The sequence below is a fragment of the Physeter macrocephalus genome, chromosome 11 (assembly GCF_002837175.3).
Source record: "Physeter macrocephalus isolate SW-GA chromosome 11, ASM283717v5, whole genome shotgun sequence".
NCBI lineage: Eukaryota > Metazoa > Chordata > Mammalia > Artiodactyla > Physeteridae > Physeter > Physeter macrocephalus.
In genome coordinates this window covers 169,492,905-169,514,583 of record NC_041224.1, presented here as the reverse complement: position 1 = coordinate 169,514,583, position 21,679 = coordinate 169,492,905, and the positions used below count along the sequence as shown (strand labels likewise).

Sequence of the window (21,679 nt, the reverse complement as noted above, 5' to 3'; positions counted from 1 at the left end):
CCCTGAGTTCTAGACAGCCAGGTTGCAGTCGGGGCCAGGGGAGACTGCCGAGGGCACAGGACACCCCACCTCTAATCTGGAGTCTGAGCTCATCTTCCAGCAGAGATTACAGGTGGGGGGCGGTTATAAGATGGGCACAGCCAGCGGAAGGGATTCTGCTGAGGTTACGTCGCAGGGAAGGGAGCTGGGCTGCCCCCGTCCCAGACTGGACGGGCGTGCCGTGTGAGTAGCGTGCCGGGTAGGGTGGGCGCTCTTCACGTCACACAGATGCAGGCAACGCTGTCTGCCCCTCTCAGGCCAGGCGCTCTGGTGGTCACCTGGGTCTGGAGAGCCCATGGTCTGGAAGCCACCACGTGCAGGAAGGGCCTGCGCTGCCCAGGCAGGCTGACAGAGCTGGGCGGGGATGTCACGTCCCCAGAACTTCTCCCCCAAGGAGGATTGCTCCCTGGACAAACCAGCCACGAGCTGTGGGGTCAGAGCCAGTCAACCCAGAGAAGGCTCTTGGCATGCGTCTAAGCCCCCTGTATGCCCGGTGCCCTCTCTAGAGATCCTGGTAACCTGACGTGGGGCAAAGAGCCCTGAGCTGGTCCTTGGGAAACCTGGGTTCTGGGACCCAACTCCCAGGGCCATTTCCTCATTTCTCTGTCACCTCTAAGACCCGTCCCCGGTGTGGCTCCCCCAGATAGGAGCCTGCCTACCCCAGACCATTCAGGGAGAGCCACTGTCCTCCAGGAAGAACTAGACACGCGGGGCCAGGTACCAGTTTACAGGAAGCTTTTAGAGGCGGAGGCATCGGATCCGATTTGGGGTGACAGTGCTTCACCGCTGTGTGGCCATGAGCGGTCACCCCAACTATGAGCTTCTCATTCGTTTTTTATAAAGGGAGGGAGCATCATGTTTTCTCTCCTGGAATGTTCCCCCTTATCCTCCTTCCAGCAGCCTGGCTCTGTTCTCTATGTGTCCACATATGAATGACGGCCCTGCCCTGCTCGGGGGACTCTCAGTCTGGGGCAGGACCCCCAGCAAACCAACCCCTCCAGGCCAGGGAGAGCAGGGAACGTGGCCAGGGTGTCGGCCTGTGCCCCTGAGCGCCCTGCGCGCCACACGGCTCCCGACACCGCGGTGCTGGATCATCCGCAGCGCTCAAAAGAAGTTTGCGGAAGGGAGAGAAGAGCTAAAAACAGCTTTGGTTGTAGCAAAGTGAGCGATCCCCGTCCTGGGAACCCGGGAACTGGGATGCTGTTCCTCAGCTCACTCTGTGACCCCGACAGCGTGCATGCCCACCCATGGCCCCCTTTCCCGCCTTTGGGGGCGCTCACGTGCCCTTCTGCACACGCCTGAGCGCCCTCCCGACGCCTGCTGCAGACGCGACAGGCTGTGGGTCTTCGGTGCTTGGAAGCTGCTGGCAGGCCAGCTGTGGTTCCTCCCTGAGGGACTGTTGTTCCCTAGAAGCCACCACGATCTGTGGATATTTCAGCACTGACGCCGAACTACCCAGTTTCAAAGAAATTAGGCCAGAGGAAATTTGGGGCCAAGGGCCCTGAGTCTGTGTGACATCCACTGGGGGCTGGACGGGCCCCCTGGCTCGGGCCAGACTTGCCCCCTCCTCACCGCTGGTGTTTACTGCCTGACGGCCCGTTGCTCTGCTAATCGTAGAATGAGCTCCTTCAGAATATTCCACACCATCCTGGAAGAAAGCAGCTTTGAAAGATTCTGCCAGTCAGACGCTTAAAAATAAGGGAAAAGCCACACTCGCGGTTTTCTGGGGCTTAACGGCTTCTTCTTCTGAGCCCACAGTGAGGTCTCCTTTGGGTGCTGCACTCAGCACTAGAGTCCAGTGAGATGGGGGCAGGAGGGTGGGAGGCTTACCATTCCTCTAAAGCCCTGGAGTGAGTGTGTGTGTGTGTGTGTGTGTGTGTGTGTGTGTGAGAGAGAGAGAGAGAGAGAGAGAGAGAGAGAATTCTGGAAGCTTTCTTCAGAGCCTGAAAAGCTATAGGGCAGAAAAGGAGGGGAGGGAACTTTTCTGCATGACTCTGGAGGACTCAGAGTGTGTGTGTGTGTGTGTGTGTGTGTGTGTGTGTGAGAGAGAGAGAGAGAGAGAGAGAGAGAGAATTCTGGAAGCTTTCTTCAGAGCCTGAAAAGCTATAGGGCAGAAAAGGAGGGGAGGGAACTTTTCTGCATGACTCTGGAGGACTCAGCAAACATCAAAGAGTAGGAATTAGATATAAAGCCTAATTAGGGCTACACATTTTTAACCGACAGTTCAGACTGCCCACCAACGGTGTGGGAGGCCTGGAGAAGTAGTGAGCTCCCCGTCACTGAAGGGTGCAAGCAAGAGTGGGAGGCTGCCTGTCGGGGACACCAGCAGGGACTTCTGTGTCATAGAGCAGAGGCCCAAGCCCTCCCCCCCCCCCCGCCCCCGCCAACCCCGAGGATTTCTGCTTCCATAGCTGGTTGGCTGCTGGCTTCGAAAAACAAGAGGTTTTTGAAAAATTGAGTTTTGTTTCCTTCTGAGTTGAGTTTAATGCTAGAAAAGCCTGGTCCCCAGAAGGTACAATTTCTTCAAATAAAACATTTGACCTGGAAAGGGGCCCCCATGAGAGCACAGCCTCCTGCAGCCGCCAGGCATCCTGGTGAACAAAGGTGTGGGCAGCCTCTCAGCCATGTCTGCTCATCCTCTGGCGGAGGGAGGGGGAGGGCTGGGGGTCTTTCCCTCCTCCCTCTGGAATACTCAGCACCATTTCACAGCACGCACTGCCGAGGGAATGGCTCCCAGGGTGTCTGTTTAGTGCCCAGACCACTGGTTCCTCGGGCCGAGGCTCCCCTCTGGGTGCTGCACCCCCATGCCTGTCTGAGGACATGGGGGCATTTGGCCTAGTTGACTTGAAGGGGGGTGGGGGAAGGAGCCACCTCGTGATTTGGTTCTGACACTGGAGCAGCGAGACTGGGGGGCTTTGGAGGACGGAGGCCTCAGGGGTGAGAGGAGATTTTCTCGTAACGTTCGTCTCCAGCCCCAGCATACGTGGACAAAGTCTGGCTACCATGCAGGCCTGGCTCCCACTCTCCCCCTCCCGCCCCCAGCTCTTCTCAATCCCACCAACCCCGGTCAGGAGCCATCCTCAAGGTCACTGTCCAGTACTGGCCCTTCCCCAGGAGCCGCTCAGCCAGCATTGTCCCTCCTCTTTATGAGCTTCAGTCCAGGGCCCCAGAACAGGACGTCAGTGGCCCTTTGTTGCTCTGAAGGTCAGGAGGCCTCCTGAACGCTCTGTCCCCACCTGAGGACCGGGGCAGCTAGGTGGGACTCTGAGACCCCCAGGTGACGGTTGCAGCAGCCGTGCACATGCCCTGCTGTGTCCTGGCTCAGATGAGTACATGGTCCTCAGGAATGGCTAGCCTTGGCCTTTGGGGAAACTGGATCAAATTGAGTAAAGTGGCAAAGAACCAGCCCCTCCCCAAAACTTGAGATCTGTTGATAGGAAAACTGAGTCACACCAACTGCCAGGGGTCCTTCTCCAGGGCATTCTCGACTCACTCTTGACGGCCTATGGAAGGCTCTGGAACTCCAGCGGGCAAGGGGCTGTAGGAGATAGGGTTGCAGACGCCCTCCGCATCAGCCAGGATCCCTAGGATGGGGCTCCTTGGGGACTCCTGGCCGGGTTAGGTGGGGCTTCCACGGCTGCCATAGTTGCCAGGATACACACACTCGGGCCCCTGACAAGCCAGTGCGATTTCTAAGCACTCAAAACAAACAGAAATGAAACACAAAACAGAGCCCAGTGTAGACCAGGCCTCACCCAGAGCTACTGGAATCCAGGTGGAGAAGCTGGAACCCCACCCCATCCGAGTATGAGTTCAGTTCCTTTTCAAGGCGTTGTTGGAAAGCAGGGCAGGGCTCAGGGCTGCCCCCTCGCCGCACCCACAAAACGCTCGTGTTCAGAACCAAAAGTGCCTTTGACGCTTGCAGAGAAGAGCGGGCCTCCCTAGGCTTGGCATTCAGAGCTGCTCCGAGTAAGGCCTTTCCAAATCGGTTGTCTCCTTGTGGTCTCCTGAGAGTGGCACTGACTTCTGATTTAAAAGAAAAATATTTTTGAGAACACCACCGCTACCACCCTGCTTCTCTCTGATGGACTGCATCTTCAGGAAGGAAAATGCAAATACCTGAAGAGACGTGGTGACGGCAGCGTGCTGGTTTTTCTCACCCAATGCTGATGTTTCAGCTGGTGCTGACTCCCAGACCAGCTGACCTATGGCCTCTAGGAAAGGGTGGGAGCTCGTGTGGGGTCCCTGTTCCCTCTTGGGGGCCTGATAGGCTTCCAGAAAGCCCTGACTCTGCCGTGCATATACAGCTGTGTTGAGGGCAGTGTTAAAGCGCTGGGCTCCGAAACTAAAACTCTGGGTACTTGCCACCAGGCCTCTCCTCCTGGCACCCTCAGGGGTCGAGCCCCGCTCCGCATCCAGGGGTCGTGGCCTTGAGCAAGGTTCTTTTCCTCTCTGGCCCTCTGTTCCCTCATCTGTAAGAGTGTAGGACCAGAAAGTCTGTAGGTGGGTTCTGGGGTTTTCTTGGGGAGCGGTGTCAGATCTGTGCTGAGTGAGCAAACAGCCTGAGGGGAGGCCATGGCAGCCCCTGGGCTCCGGCGGGAGCCGGGCACCTTCTCCCACGGGGGTGCTCCCCTCCCTCACTCAGCCACCATTGATGTCCCCGGAAGGCGGAGAAGGCTCTGAGCGAACGGGGTCTGACTTGGGAGTGTGGACAAGGGTGAGCTGAGGCCAGGGCTCATTAGTCAGAAGCACTGGAAGAGGCCATGCCCACTTCTCCCCTCTCCACCATCACACAGCATCCACACCGTCCCCTTTTCCATCCTTCCATCCATTCAACAAACATTCACCTAGAACCTCAGATGTGCCAGGCCCGCTCTAGGTGCTGCAAAAGCAAAGGCAAATCAGATGGTCCCTGCTCTTACAGAGCGCCAGCCAAGAGGGCATCAGGGATGGGAGTGACGAATCATCTAACCGTGGGCATCCTGGAAGCCCTCCCTGCCCCGCGATCGTTAGGAGGAATGATAACGCTCATAATCATAATATTGATGACGGGGACCCTTCACCAAAGGTTTATTATACTGAGTACTTTACAAACTGTGTCTCATCTAGGCCTCGCTGCTCTCCTGTATTTTAGTATTTGTCCCCATTATACAGACAGAACACCTGAGACCCAGAGGAAGTTGTCCAAGTCAGTGGTGGAGCTAGGATTCAAACCAGTTCAGGGGAGCCTAGAGCCCGTGCTCCTGACCTACCCTCTGCCGTCTCTGAGCGATCCACACCTTTCGCCGGCTGCTGGTGGGTCCCTCTAACTCCGGAGCCACCAGCGGTGACCAGGGCCTGCACAGCCTGTGTCTTGACCCCCTGACACACCTCCCCCAGCCAGCACAGCCACAGCTCAGACTGCAGCCAGCTCAGCAGCTCTGTCATTGTCCCCGAGAGTAACAAGCCGGAGAGACAGGCTTTCCTTTAGCCGCCATCACAATCCTGGGGTCCTGACAACGGGAGTTCCACCGGGAGGAGGCTGAACCATCCTTGTCCAAAGCTCGGAGGTGCTGACTTGCCTTGAACGGTCCCAGCAGCTCAGGTGCAGGCCAGGCCCTGGGAAAGGCTGCAGATCTGGTCATTAGCCCCCATCCAGGATGGGGCCCCTGGCTCACGGGGGCCAGGGAAATCCTTCCCCCTCTCCAAGGCATGCTGTGGTGGGGAACTTGCGGCGATGTTATCTCCCTGTACCTGTACGCCTAGGGGGACAAGCAGGGGCCTGAGACACGCCCTTGAACCCAGCGAAGGGCTGACTTGGCACTTGGGCAGAGCACCACAGGGATGTCTAAAATCTCCAAGGAGCTTTTTGTCCTGCAGCCCGGCTATTGGCCTCCTGGGAACGTGGACAGAGGTGCTCCGCAGAGCCAGGGCTGCAGCAGTGGAGCCTGCACAGGGCTCCTGCACTGGTGCCCTCAGCGTGGCGCAAGGTGTTTAGTCCTTGGGCAGCAATTTTCACACACACACACGAAAGACGTGAATGAGGAAGAAGCTAACTGTCCTCAAACTAGCCAAGTCCATTTTGCCTCATTTGAAATAACAAGTTTAATTTAATCCCTTATTTGCAGCTTGGTGCATCACCAAGATCTTATTTGTACAAAACACCTGATTATAATAATTACAAGCTTGGGAAGCCGTCTCCATTTGTGTCTGAAGAAAGGGACTAATGAGTTACCTCCTCAGTGGTTCCCGTCTTCTCAGGAGGCCAGCCCCAGCCAGCTCCCCACCTCCAGAGTCTCCAGAAACAGCAGGGCTGGCAAAGGTGGAGGCCTGTTTGCACACCCTCTCCAAGAGAAAGGGAGAGGGCCCCGTGTCAGGAGCACGGACTGCAGCGTTCACGTCTCAGCTCTGCCACTTACCCCCCGTCTTAGGCAGGAGCCGACGTTACCTGCTGAGGCCCCGAGGTGTAGACGTGAGTGAGGGTCTTGGCGCGCCGGCCGAGGCGTAGCCCAGCGCCTGGCACGTAGCTCGGTCATGTTAGGATTGTCACCAGGCCCCAGCTTTGAAAGCAGGCCTGCTTCTTGCCCACGTCGGTGTCGCCAGCGCATGGCTGGGGTCTGGGTAATCACTCCGTGGGTTTTTGTGCTTTTGGTATGGGGGGTACTTACTAAGGTCGTGAAATACGTCAGTCATCGAAATCTCTGTCTGCTGCCAGCCTGAGGGCTGGGGCTCGGAGCCGTGTGCCCCTGGGTAGCCCTGCCTAAGGTAGGCAGCGTAGCCTGGGCTTTGGGGGGAATGGGGCTCATCAGCGCTTCAAGCAGATGGACTAGAGCTGCAGCAGCAGGGGCCAGGCCGGGACTGACTGAGGTTGGAGAGGTGGAAGGGGGCTGGGGGCTGTGTCCTGCAGAAATACCTGGGCTGACAAATCAGCCTGGATGAGCCAAGAGGTCTGTACCGGGAGAAAGTTGGACCCAGCTGGTGGTGAGAACATTTTGGCCTTTGATCTGTGCAGAAGAGAGGAAGCAGGGCCTGAAGAATGAAGAAGACAGCAGGGTCCTAATGCATAAGAGCACATCAAAGCCAGGGGAAGCCTCTCACAACGTAGAGGGGCTTGGGAGGTGTGTCAGTCCTGAGAGCCAGGCCCGTCCAGGTCCCATCCCACCTCTGGCCAACCTGCCAGCAACGCTGGCGCAGTACGGTGACTCAGACCCCAGCTGGAGCTTGTCCTGGTTGGTCTCATTGTGTGACTGATTTCTGAGCTGCTCTTGGCTCACTGGGGCCCTGGGGAGAGGCCGATTTTCATTCCCTGGCCAAGCCTGAGCTGGCAGCCCCTAGCAAGTCTGATGTCTCCCCGAGCTGCTCCAGCTTTAGGAATTAGTTCCACTAGACAGATTGCTCAGGAAGCTTCAAGGTCATCTGGAAATGGTAGCCTGTTCGTACATTCGGAATATAAGTCCAGGAATGGGCTGGAAATTTCCAAGCCCACAAGAACACTAGAGAATCACAAAGGCCCTTAGCTGCTGAGCACCGAGGGCGACGGGTCAGATTAGCCCAGTGGCTGGTTCCTGCAGGCATTCTGGGGGGTGCACTTGCCGCTGCCATGTACCCTAGAGCCCCCAAGATAGGGTAGATTCAGCAGCCTGCCACTTTCTAAACAAAATTCCCAGCAAAAGGACTGGGGTTCTTGTCCCCACTCCAGCAGAGTAGGGGCAGGTCATTGCTGCTGAGAGCAGTGGCCTCCGGGCCTTGCTGGACCAAGTCCCTGGTCCTCCTGGGTCGCCACATCTCACTGGTCTGCTTTCCGGCTAACAGGACCCCCAGTCCTTTGGCGGCCGCAGCCACCCCAAGCCTCAAGATCACAGCCGGCCTGTGGGCCACCAAAGGGAGGCAAGGAGCCTTCCGGTCCTTGAGTGAATATACAGGATGCTCCCAAACAGCAGAAAAACAGGAGAAAAGCTGTGCCCTGGAGAGGAGCCACCTCCCCATTGTAACCGTGGGAAGGAGCGACAGAGCCAGCCATCAGTGGTCAGAGAAAGTGGAAGGGAGAGACAGCATGGCAGGTGCCCGTTTACTGTTGCTCAGATGTAACTGGGTTAGTGCCTGAGGGGCACCGGGCTTGTCTCTTAAAGCGACAGAGGCAGCAGCGAGCAGATGAGAAGCCGAGGTGGGGAGAACGGGGCTTTGGCCTCAGGCAGACCTGGGCTGGCCTGCAAGCTCCATACTCATGTGCCCTGTGACCTTGGGCAAGACACTTGGCCTTTCTGAACCTGTCTCCTTATATCTAAAGTGGAGGAAATAGGAGATGAGCCAAAGCCAAGTTCAAGCGTCTAGCACAGTGCCCGACGGGGAGAAAAAACTCCGGGTACAGAAAGGAAACAGCACGAGGTTGCTTCTACTGCAGCAGAGCCAGTGGGACCTAAGTTATATTCTCCACCTGCACCAATTAACCAAGCATGCCTCTTTCTGGCTTACCAGGTGGCTTGTCCCCATCACCATTTGCCAAACACGCAATCTGTGCCTCCCTGCCTGGTAGAGCCGCTCAGAAAAGGTGTGTGTTCAATAATTTGATGCATTGAGAAAGTCTTGCCTTGAAGGAACACAACAGGGCTCCTTCTGTAACCTTTAAATGCCGATGTTTGCCGCCACTACCCAGACCCTCCTCCCTACTCTCATTTCTCTGTTGGCTAAACCAGAATGTTCTAGCGTGAGCTGGGGCTGATAACCTCCCCTGGAAGAAAGGAGGCATAGCCCTCACGTCCTGGGAAAGTGGCCTCCCGTTCTTTCCACCTGACCTTCGAGGTTGGGAAGTGCAGGTGTCAAGCTGTCAGGTTTTCTCTAACGGAGGGCGGTGGGGGGGGCAGCGGAGTGGGGGGGTGCGCCACCCGGGAGAGGGATGCGGCTACTCCCCACCCCACCGTGCACTCCACACCCAAATGGCCTTCAGGGAGGCCCGAAGAGTTGGGAGACGCAGGTTCTGGCCCGGCTCTGCAGTAAGCAGCTTATGCCAGGGCAAGAGATCCAGAGCCTCCAGGCACCCTGGCATACTCACCTGCAAAATGGGGGTAGGAGGACCCAGTGCGTGAGCATATTTTCCACCGCATAGTAGGTGCCCCTCAACTGTGGGCTCTTTCTCCACAGCAATAAAAGCAGGCCTTGCACGCAGGTGCTTCTGTGTCCTGGCCACACCTGTGTGAAATTGCTCTGGGGTCCCCAGGTGAACTAAGCACTTGGAGCAGGGCCTGGTGTGCCATAAACACTGTTAGCACTCGCTGCTGTTATTATTATTAATATTCATCCTGCCAGGAAGCCCGGGTCCACACTGAAGGTCCGCCCTTGTTCCCTTATCCCCTCCTGGGTGGGTAGGGAGTGGGTGCTCTGGGGAAGGAGCCATGAGGAGAAAACCCTGTGGACGTGGGAAGTGCTTCCCTGATGTGGCCTCATGTGCAAACAGGGGGCTTTCACGGTAGTCCCAGCAAACCTGACCCTGAGCAGCCTAGGAGGGCAGCCGAAACCCAGCAGTGCTCACTGCAGAACGGGAAGGCCTTGCAGTCTGAGGAGAGCAAATTCCAGAAACCCAGTAAAATCCTAACCGCGAGCACTGGCTTCTGCCACCTCGTTTGTTCCGAAGCTTGGAACACCCTCCTGCCTGGCCCTGGCCACCCCCCCGGAGCCCCCAGCTCTCGCAGATCCAGTCCAGGACCTACTCGTACAGGGACTCCAGGGTGGACATTGTTACAGCGTATCTAGAGGTTAATAGGAAAGGACACGTATGCAGTTTGCCTCTTAGAGAGGCTGGACCTGACCTTGAAGTCTGCAGCCTCTGTTGGCCTGAGGCCTCCTCTCCCTCCTCACTCAGGGAGCCTCCCCGAGCTGCCTCCCCTCCCAGAGCTGAGGCGTCACACTCTGCGCTGGGGCCGTGGGTCTCCCAGGCCCCTCTGACCGCAAGCTCCTCCGGGGCTGGCCTCACAGCTCCCGTGCCGGCTGCTCATAGGTGCAGGCGACTCTGGGAAGTCAGGCTGCTTTTCTGGCTCTCAGACACCACCCCCAGGGCCCCACGCCCGGAGCAAGGTCAGCCGGACAGCCCTCGGGGCCTGGACACCGCCTGCTGAGGGCACCTCCTACCCCCTCCAAGAGCTCATCTTGGAGGCCAGAGCCCTTTGGAGTGGGCCTATCTGGCCCAGGCTGCACGTTATGCCCCTGCACTACCTGGGTCTGCCCCTTGCCCGCTGGTGAAGCACAGCCTTTAGGAAACCAGTGAGGGCTCACCCCTGCCACACGGGAGCCACAGAAAGAAAGTACACGGCTGAGATTTGAAGGACCAGTGAGTCAGGCCCCATTCTTGGGCAGGAAGACAAAACACTGTTAAGGATGTTAGGCTTCTCCACGCTCTTAGAGCTTTCATGCGAGTACAATTCAACTCCCAAAGGGAAGCCACAAAGTGATTTTTTAATTCATCTGGACTAGTACAGGGCAAGATTGTCAATAAATACACTGAAAGCGAAGAGCGATGAGGAAAGGCTCTAATCCCACCTGTTCAACCCTAATGTGGAATAAGGAAATCCAAACAGCACGGTGCTTATGCGAAAGGAAGGTGGTGTAGCTCGTCGGAAAATTTAAGAAGCCCCCCCCGCCCCCGCCACCTCTTGCAGTAATTCACTGTGTGACAAAGGCAGTGCCTCACAGGAATGAGGGGACGGGGGAGTAGCTAGTTTGTGTCCAGCTACGTAGAGGAGACCCACTGAGGTTTCCTATCTGCCGGGGAAGGTGGACAACTACGGGGAGGAGTCAGATCACAGCAAATGGAATCCAAGGCACGTCAGTTCTTTGAAAGGGCAACTGTCTAAGCTTGAAGTGACCATCAATCAATCAATCAATAACCAAAGATCAACAAATTCAACTTAAGAAACTGAAAACTTCTGTTCACAGAAGAAAAAAAAACCCTCAAAAGTCAAAAACAGACTTTAGACAATTACGGTAACAGATGCATGTCTTCTAATGGGCATGGGAAATATTGAATATTTAACCTCAATTGTTATGAAAGAAATGCAGGTTTTGACAAGGAGGGGACAATCGACACTTACAAAATTAGTAACAATAAAGAGTAAGGATAGCGGGGGTGGGGCAGGGGACGGACCACTGCAACTCCGTAGATGGCTAAAAACCTGACGCCGCCCTTTGGAGATATCACTTGCAAAATATTTGGAGAACCCTGAAGAGTCTTATCCTCTGACCCAGTAACGCCACTTTGGGGACATTTGTCCTAAAGGAAGACTCTCCAAGCGGTTGTCCAGCTGGTTCCACTGAGCCTGTCCAGGGCCTCTGGGGACTCTGGGCCCCTCCCCCCTTGTCCTACCCCCAGCAGTTCCTTTTTGTCTGATTATACCCATAATGTGTGAGCGTGAGCGGTAAGGTTCCATTTAGTCAAAGATTTCCAGGGCTATAAAAACAGCTCTGCAACCCATTCGTCTAAAAGAGCACGGAGGGCTGTCTGGAAAGATGTTCATTGGGTACAGCCTAAATGTCTCCCCGGTGAGGGAGACTTTGAGTAAATGAGAGTGTATCTGTTGGATGAAAGAGTACAAACACATCAGTTGCGGAGATGCACAACTTGGAAACACGGCTATGCTAAAATATCTGGGGACCAACACATACGCCCTGATTAAAACTAAAATGACAGCTGTGCGGGGGCCGAGCCTGGAGTGCACAGGGGACAGTGAGATCGGGGGCGTGGTTAGGGTAGGGACCTGTGAGCAACTAGAAATCTCTGTTCTAATTGTTGTGGTAGTAAGGCCACAAATGACATTTCTTGAGGTTAAAAAAAAAAAAGCTGGCCGACACCCTTCTGTGCAGGCAAGTGTCAGCCGTTACATGCAGGACGCCCTTGAGTCGGTACAGACCATGGCCGATCCAAACGGTTCGTTCCTGGGTGAACCCTTTGAAATCGCCATTTGTATGGTTCAGAAATGGCTGAACATCGGTAACTTCATACAGTTCATGGTTCGAGCGATTCTTTTGACTCTTAGCCCCGAGTGCAGGAAGAACTTGAACTTACGTCGTGCCCAGCCCAATGGAGATGCATGCCTCCCTCCAAGGAATGTGCCGAAACTCAAGGACAGATAGGAGTGCAGAGTGGTAGTCTCTCTGACTGTCTGTCTGTCTCTGCAGGCCCTGATCCTCCATCAGCTGGGCCGCTACAGTCTGGCCGAGAAGATCCTCCGGGACGCGGTGCAGGTGAACTCCACGGCCCACGAGGTCTGGAACGGACTGGGCGAGGTCCTGCAAGCTCAGGGCAACGACGCGGCGGCCACTGAGTGCTTCCTGACGGCCTTGGAGCTGGAGGCCAGCAGCCCCGCGGTGCCCTTCACCATAATCCCCCGCGTGCTCTGAGCAGCGCCCCAGCCTCACTGCCGCCCAGGCCAAGGGGGCCCCGCCTGGGCGCTGAGGGTCGAGTGTGCGCGCCAAGGCCCTGGATGAATGTGCGACTGACCACAGTGGACTAACCAAACCAACCCCCGATCACCGCTCTCCACGTGCATTTCTGTTGTCGTTTTCGCCAGCCCAATGATAGTTTCTGAATCTATTGACATTGTTCAAAATGGATCATGTGCCATATTTTGTTAGCTGACGTCTAAGTTTTAAGTAAAGTGATCATGGAATTAATCTGCAAATGTAGAAGAATATATTCAAAGTTAAAATTCAGTGGCAGAACAGATTATTTTTATCAGAGCTATAAAGAAAACTGTTCTCTCCCCACCATCACCACTCCTGCCCTACCCTTGGCCCAGAAACCAAATGTGAATTTTCTGTTTTCCGCCTCAGTACTCGTCCAAGCCAGGACACCAGCCGACAATTTCTTGGTTTTGTTGTCAGTAATTGTACCATGTGATAAATTACTGCCCTCACTTAGAACAAAGCCTGAGTCCAAGAATATTTATATTTTACCAATATAGGCCTGTTACAAGAGAAGGAAATATGAGTTATTTAAGTTTAACTTTTTTATGTGAATTCAGAGTTTATTTATCGATGGAAATATGTACAAAGAAGCTTCAAATGGAATATTTACCGACATTCCTTATACATGACAGACACTTGGCTAAATGGAAAGATGAAGTTAGTAATAAAATGATTTTTAAATGGACCCATGGCTTGTGTTGTTCGTGAAAGCCCACAGACCCGAGAGAGGTTAAGACTCAGTTCCTGGGGTGGGGAGCTTTCGGTGCCTGGGGGCCGCCCTGGACAGGTCAGCCCTTGGAACTAGGAGGTCCAGCCCTGATTTTAGTGTGGGAATTCACCTTTCCCAGCTCTCCCCATGTTGCCTGGGATTGGAGCATGTGATTGAGGCCTGGCCAATCAACATCTAGCATTCACTTCTACGGAGGATCGGGAATGAGCCTGTGACCTGAAATGGTCCAATGAGAGTGGGAGCTGCAAGGAAAGAGTCTCACTCTCCTGAGGGACTTAAACCTGAAAGGTGAGGCTGGAACTGCAGTAGCCCTCCTGCCACCGTGAGGCGAGGGCATATAGAGGTTTGGGGGCCAGATGTGAAGTCAGAGACTCAACCCAACAGAGTGAATGGTAAAGATCAAGAACCAGAGAGAACTTGAGCAGGCCTCTCTAATCCCCCAGAGCTGCTTGGCTGAGCAGCTGTGGGGTGACCCCACCCTGCCAGGACCCAGGGAAGTGTGGAGAGCCTGAGCTCTGATCTTGGGCACCCTAAGTCTCAATCCCCCTCCCCCTAAGCTAGGCACAACCTCCCTGACTCACTAGGTAGGCAGGTGAGGGGGCAACTGATGTCTGGAGAGAGACTGAAGGCAAGAGCTCACTGTAGGCAGAGCAGGTAGGCACCCCAACTTTAGCACTGGCCCTGCCAGGCAGCACCTGGAGCTGTGGGTGGTCATAAGTCATGGAATTTGCAACGTGACACACTGGCAGGAAAGGACAGGTGCTCAGAGGGGCAGCAGCTAGCCCTGTCTGGAGGGTCAGGGCCAGCCTGCCGTCCTGCACAGCACTGTGGGAAGAGACCCTCCCAGGTCAGGACTGGGAAGGCAGGAGGCCAGGGCCACCCAAGGATAATGGTCTAGGTATCATACCAGCCACTCTCTCCCAGGCTGGCTGTGTGCCAGGACCTTGCCTTGGAAAGTCCTGCGCGCATCAACCTGCGCAGGGGCGCTGGTGATGGCTGCTGTCTGCCTGTTGCCTCCACCAACTGTCCCCTCCGTAGTGTCCCATCTCCCTTGGGAGAACCCAGTCTCCACCCATACGGCTCAAGGATGAACACGTGGGCCCAGCCTTTTCGTCCAGAACTCTACAGCCCCCAAGTTTAGTGACTGGTTCAGGTTTAGACATGTGGCCCAAACTTGGCCAATGGGAGGCCCCTCTAGGACTTGTGTTATGGAAATATTAGGAAAAATCTCTTTCTACTGGGTTTGACATCCTGATAGGATGCCAGCCTGGGGATGCGGGTGGCCATTTGGCACCATGTGGGATGGCCTGCCTGAGAATGATGCCAACTCAGGAAAAGAGGGTGAGGAGGTAGAGAGACTGGGTCCCAGGGTCATGGCTGGAACTCGAAAGCTCCAGATCCACCCCCCAGTTGGAAGGGAATGGGAGGGCAGGTGGGCCAGGGCGGGGAGGATGAAGAAGTAAGAGGAGAGGGGATGCCCTTCTTTAAAGGGAGCCAGCCGTCCTCCCCACCACCAGCAGCGGGGAAGGGTCTTGGGGACAGGGCCAGGTTGGGGCCTGGGGCAGGTCCCAGGCTCACTCTCAGGACCAGGGAGGGCTGTGAGCTCAGGATCTCCCCAGGTGGGAACCAAGGCCTCCTTCCCCTGGACCCCTTACCTGTTCATGGCCCAAGAGAGGGCCTGTGCGTGTCCCTGTCTGTGACCGCAGGGAACAGCCCCCAGAGTCCTCCGGAGGGTCACTCCGAGCTCCTCTGAGGTCACACGATCATCCTTGGATGCCCCATCCCGTCTGCCCCCCGGAAGTCCTGCCCTTAGCCAGGCACCCTCCCCACATACTCTGGAGATCTTCGCCCTCCACCCTGTCTGCTCTGGGCACGTTGGGCAGCCTCTCACTCCCACCTCAGCCGTGGCCCCAGCCCAGCGGCCCCTCCCCAGCTCCCCCGGCATCGCCGGCGCGGGGTAAGATGGCAGGCTCGGCTGAAGGCTTGGGGCAGCAGAAGGGGGTTTTGAGGCAGGGCCAGCCACTCCGTGCCCTGCCGTCTCCCTCTCCCACAGGGGGCCTCTCGCTGCACAGTGCCTCCTTCTTTACCTCCGCCTAACTCCTTCCTGCCCTCTCCCCCTCCCCCCACCCCCTCTCCCTCCCATGTCCAACTGGGGGGCACCAAGTGAGTTCTAGAATTGTCACTAGCCCGCTCAGGCCTCCTCTGGCCCTCCCTGCCCCTCTCTCTGGCTCCTCTCCCTCCCGCCTGCTCTGGAAGCATCCACACACAGGACCACAAGCTCCTGAGACCGTGCTCAAGTCCTGTCCGGGGGTAGACCGGCAGGGGGTAGACCGGCAGTGGGCAGACCGTGCCAGGCTGTGAGGACCCCAGCCCCTTCCCCCCTCCACACACACAAGCGGATGGCTGGTCCCCAGGAGACTGACCCTCAGAACTGCCACCAGCCTTCCTCCCACTCGAGGTCAGCTCATTTCCTGCTGCCTCCACCCACTCCACGGCCAGATGGGACCAGGAAAAGGACATCCTGCAAATGTCTCAGGCAGGCAGGGGCACCTCCGGAAGGTCTTTGGGGGCCAGGCCGAGACCCCCCCCCCGCCCCGCCAAGGCCATACCCTGGGGGACCCATTCCAGCTCTGTGCCTGGCGGGGGGTGACCCTGAATCACTGTCCCTCTCTGGGGACAGGCCCCCCTGCCAGCCTGCTCTCCCGGCTGAGACATGAGTTCAGCAGACAGCTGTAGCGGGTGTGCGGTGCCAGGAAGGGGCCACCACCCCACGGGGCCACCGCGAGGGGCCTGGGAGCCAGGCTGCGGCTGGACTCCTCCTGGACGCTCAGGCCCAGAGTGGCGCTGGCTACGGGGGGGGCAGGCAGGTCGTGGGGTGCCTTCTGCCCGTTCGCCTGGAGCAGCAGCTCCAGCTGGGCCGCCCAGAGCCTCCAGGGCCCTCCCTGCCTCCCGCGTCTTCTACTGGTTGACCCCTGGCCCCCTGAGGACAATAGGCTTTCCTGGTGACCACTGGGCTGTGGGTCACACAGATCTGGCTGGAATCCCAGCTCTGCGCGGTCATGTCACCGCCAGTGGAGAAGGGCTTCCAGCTCCTGCCTCAGCGAAGGGGTGACATTTCCCCTCACACCGCCATTGGGCCTGTTAATACAGCCTCGATGAAGCACGGTGCCTGGGCCCCGGCTGCGCTGCAGGGACGCCCCTCTTGCTCCCCTGCCTAGAGTGAGGCGAGTCCCTGGGGAGACAGGCCGCGCCCTCCTCCCTCTCTTCCCACACGGAACTATTTGCAGCCACAGGGCGGTTCCCACCGCGCTTCATTCCCTCTCTGCCTGGAGGAGGAGATGAGAGGCCTGGGCTGGGGGCCTCCTGCCCACAGCGCCAGGTCAGCAGGGGTGCAGCTGGTGGCCTCCCTCACCTTCGCCTCCTCGGCCCCCGGGTCCAGGAGAGAGGGAGAGCCAGCCCCGCCCACACGCACCATGAAGCTCACGTCTGCAGCTGCCTGAAGCAGGGCCTGTGTCCAAGGGCTCGGGCCTTGGGGCCGGCCAGCCGGGCTTTGAGTCTGGGCCTGGATGCTCTTTCTCTGAGGAACCTTGTGGTGGGGGCGAGGGGGGGCCGTCACTAGTCCTGAGTCTCAGCTTCCTCATCTGTCAAATGGGCAGAACAAGATCAGTGCAGAGATTCAGAGTGTGTGTAACATAAGCACAGCGTTCGACAGGCACATGTGCTCCATCGATGGTACCCGTGTTAACATGACTGTCACCACCACTGTGCTTATCGTTACTCTCCGGTGAGAGCCAAGCCTGGCCCTCCCGTGCAGCACCCCCAAGGCCATGGTGGGAAGGAGGGGATTCCAGCCTGAGCTTCAGCCCCAGCCCCCAGCCCCACCGCCCCTCAGCAGCACCCGGGAAGGCACAGCTGCCGGGAAGGCGGACCCGTCCGGATCCCCCTTTGTTAGCTACCAGGTTTTGAGCACCTCCTGTGGCCTTAGGTGGTCACAGTCTAGGTGGGGACTGGGGAGACAGACAGCAAACAGAGCAGTAAATAAATAATTACCGTATAGATGGCAGTGCTGGGAGCAAGTTTTAAGTAATGGGTGGATGGCTACTTTAGATGGGGTGGCCAGGGGACACTCTGTGAGGTGGTGACACTGGGTGATGGGAAGGCCCCCCACCAATGGAGAGATGTAGGAGTCTGGGGTTCTCTGCCTAAAAGAGGATCATGTACAGACTTCCTGAGGGTAAACCATGGCCAAGAAGCCTGTGGTTCTGCCACTTTTTACCCTAGATGCCTGGGCCCGGCAGTGTGCAAAAGGGGGCCCATCCTCTAACTGTCGGCAAGGAACTGACAATCCGACCGTGTGAAGATGAAAAAACATTCTCTAAACTGAAAAGGTGTGGCCCACTTTAAATCCTCTCAAGGTTTTTTTTGTTTTTTTTTTTTAACATGGTTGGTCAAAGGTTACTAAATTAGTTTTTACAAATATTTTCATTTAGCCAATCGTGGTCTTAAAAACAATAAAATTCATTAAGCAATCAGATGGAACTCAAAAACCACAAGACTTTTCAGTACAGCATTTTGAATTTTCTGGCTTTCAACTTCATGAAGAATGTTTACAAACTTCATTTTCTCATATTTAACATCTTGAACCTGGGCAGCTCCTGTCTGCACTGGCAGGTGCACGTGGCTCTCTGTGGAAATGAAGTTGCTTCATCCATAACTCTGCCTTTTTAAAAATAACAAGCAGCTTTCTGTGTGTGTGTGTGTGTGTATGTGTGTGTGTGTGTGTGTGTGTGTGTGTGTGTGTGTGTGATTATAAAATACATGCTCACTGTGTTAGTTTCCTATTGCTGCCGTAGTCAATGGCCACTTAGTGGCTTAACACACATTTATTCTCTTAGAATTTTGAAGTCAGAAGTCTGCAATGGGTCTTAAGGGGCAAAAGTCAAAGTGTTGGCAGGGATGTGTTCCTTCTGGAGGCTTGAGGGGAGAATCCGTTCCTTGCTGTTTCCAGCTTCTAGAGGCTGCCCACATCCCTTGGTTCGTGGCACCTTCCTCCATCCTCAAAGCCAGCAGTGAATCGCGCTGACCTTTGATCTTCCTCATCATAGCGCCTGCTCCAACCCTGACTTCCACCTCCCTCTTTCCCAGGTAAGGACCTTATGATTACTTTGGGCCCAAGTGCGTAACCCAGGATCACCTCCCCATCTCAAGATCCTAAACATAATCACATCTGCAAGGTTCCTTTTGCTCTGTAAGGTGACAAATTCACAGGCGTGGACATCTTGGGGGTGGCGGGTGCATTTTTCTGCTGACCACTCCCACCACATGCAGTTTCAGGAACACAAAGGTAAAGGTCGTTAAATTCTACCATCTAGTGTTAACTTTCTCATCATTTTGGCCTATTGTCTTCCAGCAATTTCCTATGAGTATATATTTTTTTGAATGATAACTGCATTTTATTTTTTTAATTTTCATTTTATATTGGAGTATAGTTGATTTACAATGTTGTGTTAGTTTCAGGTGTACAGCAAAGTGATTCAGTTATAGATATACATATATCTATTCTTTTTCAGATTTTTTTCCCATATAGGTTATTACAGAGAATTGAGTAGAGTTCCCTGTGCTGTACAGTAGGTCCATGTTGATTATCCATTTTATATACAGTAGTGTGTATGTGTTAATCCCAACCTCCTAATTTATCCCTCACCCCCCACCCTTCCCCTTTGGTAACCATAAGTCTGTTTCTGTTTTGTAAATAAGTTCATTTGTAGAGTGTATATTTTTAATAAAGTAAAATCATACTATATGTAACACTTTATACACCATTTCATTTAATCTTCCCCTTATCATTAAACTCCATGAACAATTAAAGACAGCCTAACCTTCCATCATATGGATGCCCTGTCAATTATTTAACCCTTATTCTTATTATTTAACCCTGGCCCTTATTATCAGCCATTTAAGTTGTCTTACCCTGTCACACCTCATACAATGGAATAATTAATGCTAGCTCACATTGATTGAGCACTTACTGTGCACCAGGCACTGTTCTAAAAGATCTACATACATCTAAAAGATGTTTGAATTCATCTAGCCCTTATGACAACTCTATGAGGTGAATGCTATTACTACAGATACTGGTACAGATGCGGGATGAAGCTTTCTTCAGAAGATGAAGAATCTTGCCTGCGGTTGGGTGATTCCGTGGTAGCTTCAAACCCAGGTCACCGGACTCCAGAATCCACAGTCTTAGCCACTCACATACTCATTTTCTCCAGCATCTCTGATTATCTATCTTAGGATAGACTTCTAGGAGGAATGTTAGTTTGTGCAGGAACCACACTACACACTTTCTGTGGATTGTCCAACTTAACCCTCACGATTCTATGAGGTGGTCTATAAACTGAACAGAGCCCACGGGGGTGGCTCTAGTTGCTAGATTCTGTCTGACCGCTCTGCGTGGAGGCCAATCGTTAGCAGCACTGAGGGCTATCAGCTCCTCCCTCACAAGCTCACCTTGCCAGCTGGTGCCCCAATGCATGTGAGGCGTAGACAGAGGGTACCATCAGCAAGCAGGTCCAAAGCAGGTACCCGGTCTGGGCCGGGTGGGGTCCCCAGTCTCGGGCATCTCAGGCACTGAGAAGCTCGCTTTCCCATGAAAAGTCCACTAGGGCAGATGCAACAGGATTCTGACAGCAGGATTTCAGCTTCCCTTCTGATCTGATCAGGCAACAAAATCCTCAAAGGCATCTGGACACAGAATTAGATGGAGGTTTGGTCCTAGGTGCTCCAGGAGGGGTAGAGGTTACTGGGCACATTAGAGGTACCCGTACAATATTGCTAACCAATCCACCCTGATTGTGGATTGACGCACACTTTAACACCACTAATTTCACCAAAAAAAAAAAAAAAAAAAAGCATTTCTCAAATCTACCCTCATTTTATAGATGGGAAAACTGAGACTCAGGGTGATAAAGTGACTCATGGAAGAGCATAAGCTGTATTCCATCCAGGATCTATCTGATTCCATGGTCCATCCATGGCCTCCCTGTGGGAACCAGGGCGAAAACCATTAACACTTTCAACGCCCTTGATATGTATGAACAAATTACCCTGCCAGTTTATACTCACACCGTAGGCTGTGACTGTGTCTGCTCACCATGGGGACCCTGGCCACTTGGCAGGTTGTTCGTAGCCAGCTGAAACCCCGAATCCAGCCCTTCTGTTGTGTGGCCAGCTTGGGGGGCATTCCAGGCTCACATCAGGGTAGTGTGGGGTGGTCTGCCCTTTGGCATCACCCATTCTTGCTTCCCTGGTTTGTGCAGGTACCTGGGAGGCACAGGTGTCCTGCATGGCTGTCTGCGTTGTCCTCAGAGAAACCTTACCACAAACAGAAGTCCTTATCATTCAATCATCATATGCCCAACTCATCTACCAATAGATGTCTACTCTGGGCCAGGACATCCTTCCAGACCTCTGCCCTGATCCAGTGCCCCAAGACTACTTCTGAACGTAGTGTGATCATAAGTGAGTCCCCTCCCTCTCTGGGCCTCAGTTTCCTCATCTGTTAAAAGGGTAGGAAAGAGTTTGAATGAATGATCCCTGATCCTTTGTAACTTTAAACATTGCCGAGTTTAGGGATAATTGGACCCTCTCCCAGTGAGACAGTGGAAGAGCTGGGGATTAAGGGAAGTATCAGCGTGAAGTGCCTGACATAGAAGATGCTCAAATCAAAGTGAGGCTTGAGAAGCTTAAACACTCAAGTGTGGGCTGGAATTAGCAGCTCCTTTCTGAAGAGTAGAGTTTGGAAAGAGGAAAACTAATAACACTACAGTGGAGACACCTGGCAGGAGAAACCTAGAGATCAGGTCGACATCACCAGTGGTTAGTCACGTGGGTGGCATGTACCCTGATAGGATGGGATGAGAAGGCTCTTCACCCCTGTGGGCTTCTTGCCCCAAACCCATAACCCCAGTCATGAGAAAACACCAGAAAAACCCAAATTGAGGAACTTTCCACAAAATTTCTACCTGACAATACTCCTCAAAACTGTCAAGGAAATTCTAAAAAACTGACCCGAGCTGGAGAAGCCTATGGAGACATGACACTATAATGTGGTGTGGGGATCCAGGCACAGGAAAGGGAGATGGGTGTAATGGATTGGTGACATCTAAATAAAGTTTAATAGCAATATACCAATGCTGGTTCCTTAGTTGCAGCACATATACCAGGTAACAGAAGGGGTTAATATTAGTAGAAACTGGGTGAGGGGATATCTGAGTATCTATGTTATCTTTGCAACTTTTCAGCAAATCTAAAACTATCCCCAAATTAAAAGTTTATTTAAGAAGGAAGTGCGATTTGGGCCAACAAGCACATGAAAAGATGTTCAACATCATTGGTCATGAGGGAAATGCAAATCAAAACCACAGTGAGATACCACTTCACACCCACTAGGGTGTCTATAATCAAAAAGACAGA

The 21,679-nt window shown here is 54.4% G+C and overlaps 1 protein-coding gene across 16 annotated transcripts in view; it reads left to right on the top strand.

Annotated features, from left to right (window-relative positions):
* The window catches only part of TTC7B (tetratricopeptide repeat domain 7B), a 249,175-nt gene extending 236,052 nt beyond the window's left edge, over window positions 1-13,123 (top strand). For all 16 annotated transcript variants that reach the window (XM_024130960.3, XM_024130959.3, XM_028496321.2 and 13 more), the window contains one exon: window positions 12,184-13,123. In XM_024130960.3, coding sequence (XP_023986728.1) covers window positions 12,184-12,405 — 222 coding nt within the window. In that variant the 3' untranslated portion in view covers window positions 12,406-13,123. The remainder of the gene's footprint in view (window positions 1-12,183) is intronic.
* The last annotated feature ends 8,556 nt before the right edge of the window (window positions 13,124-21,679 follow it).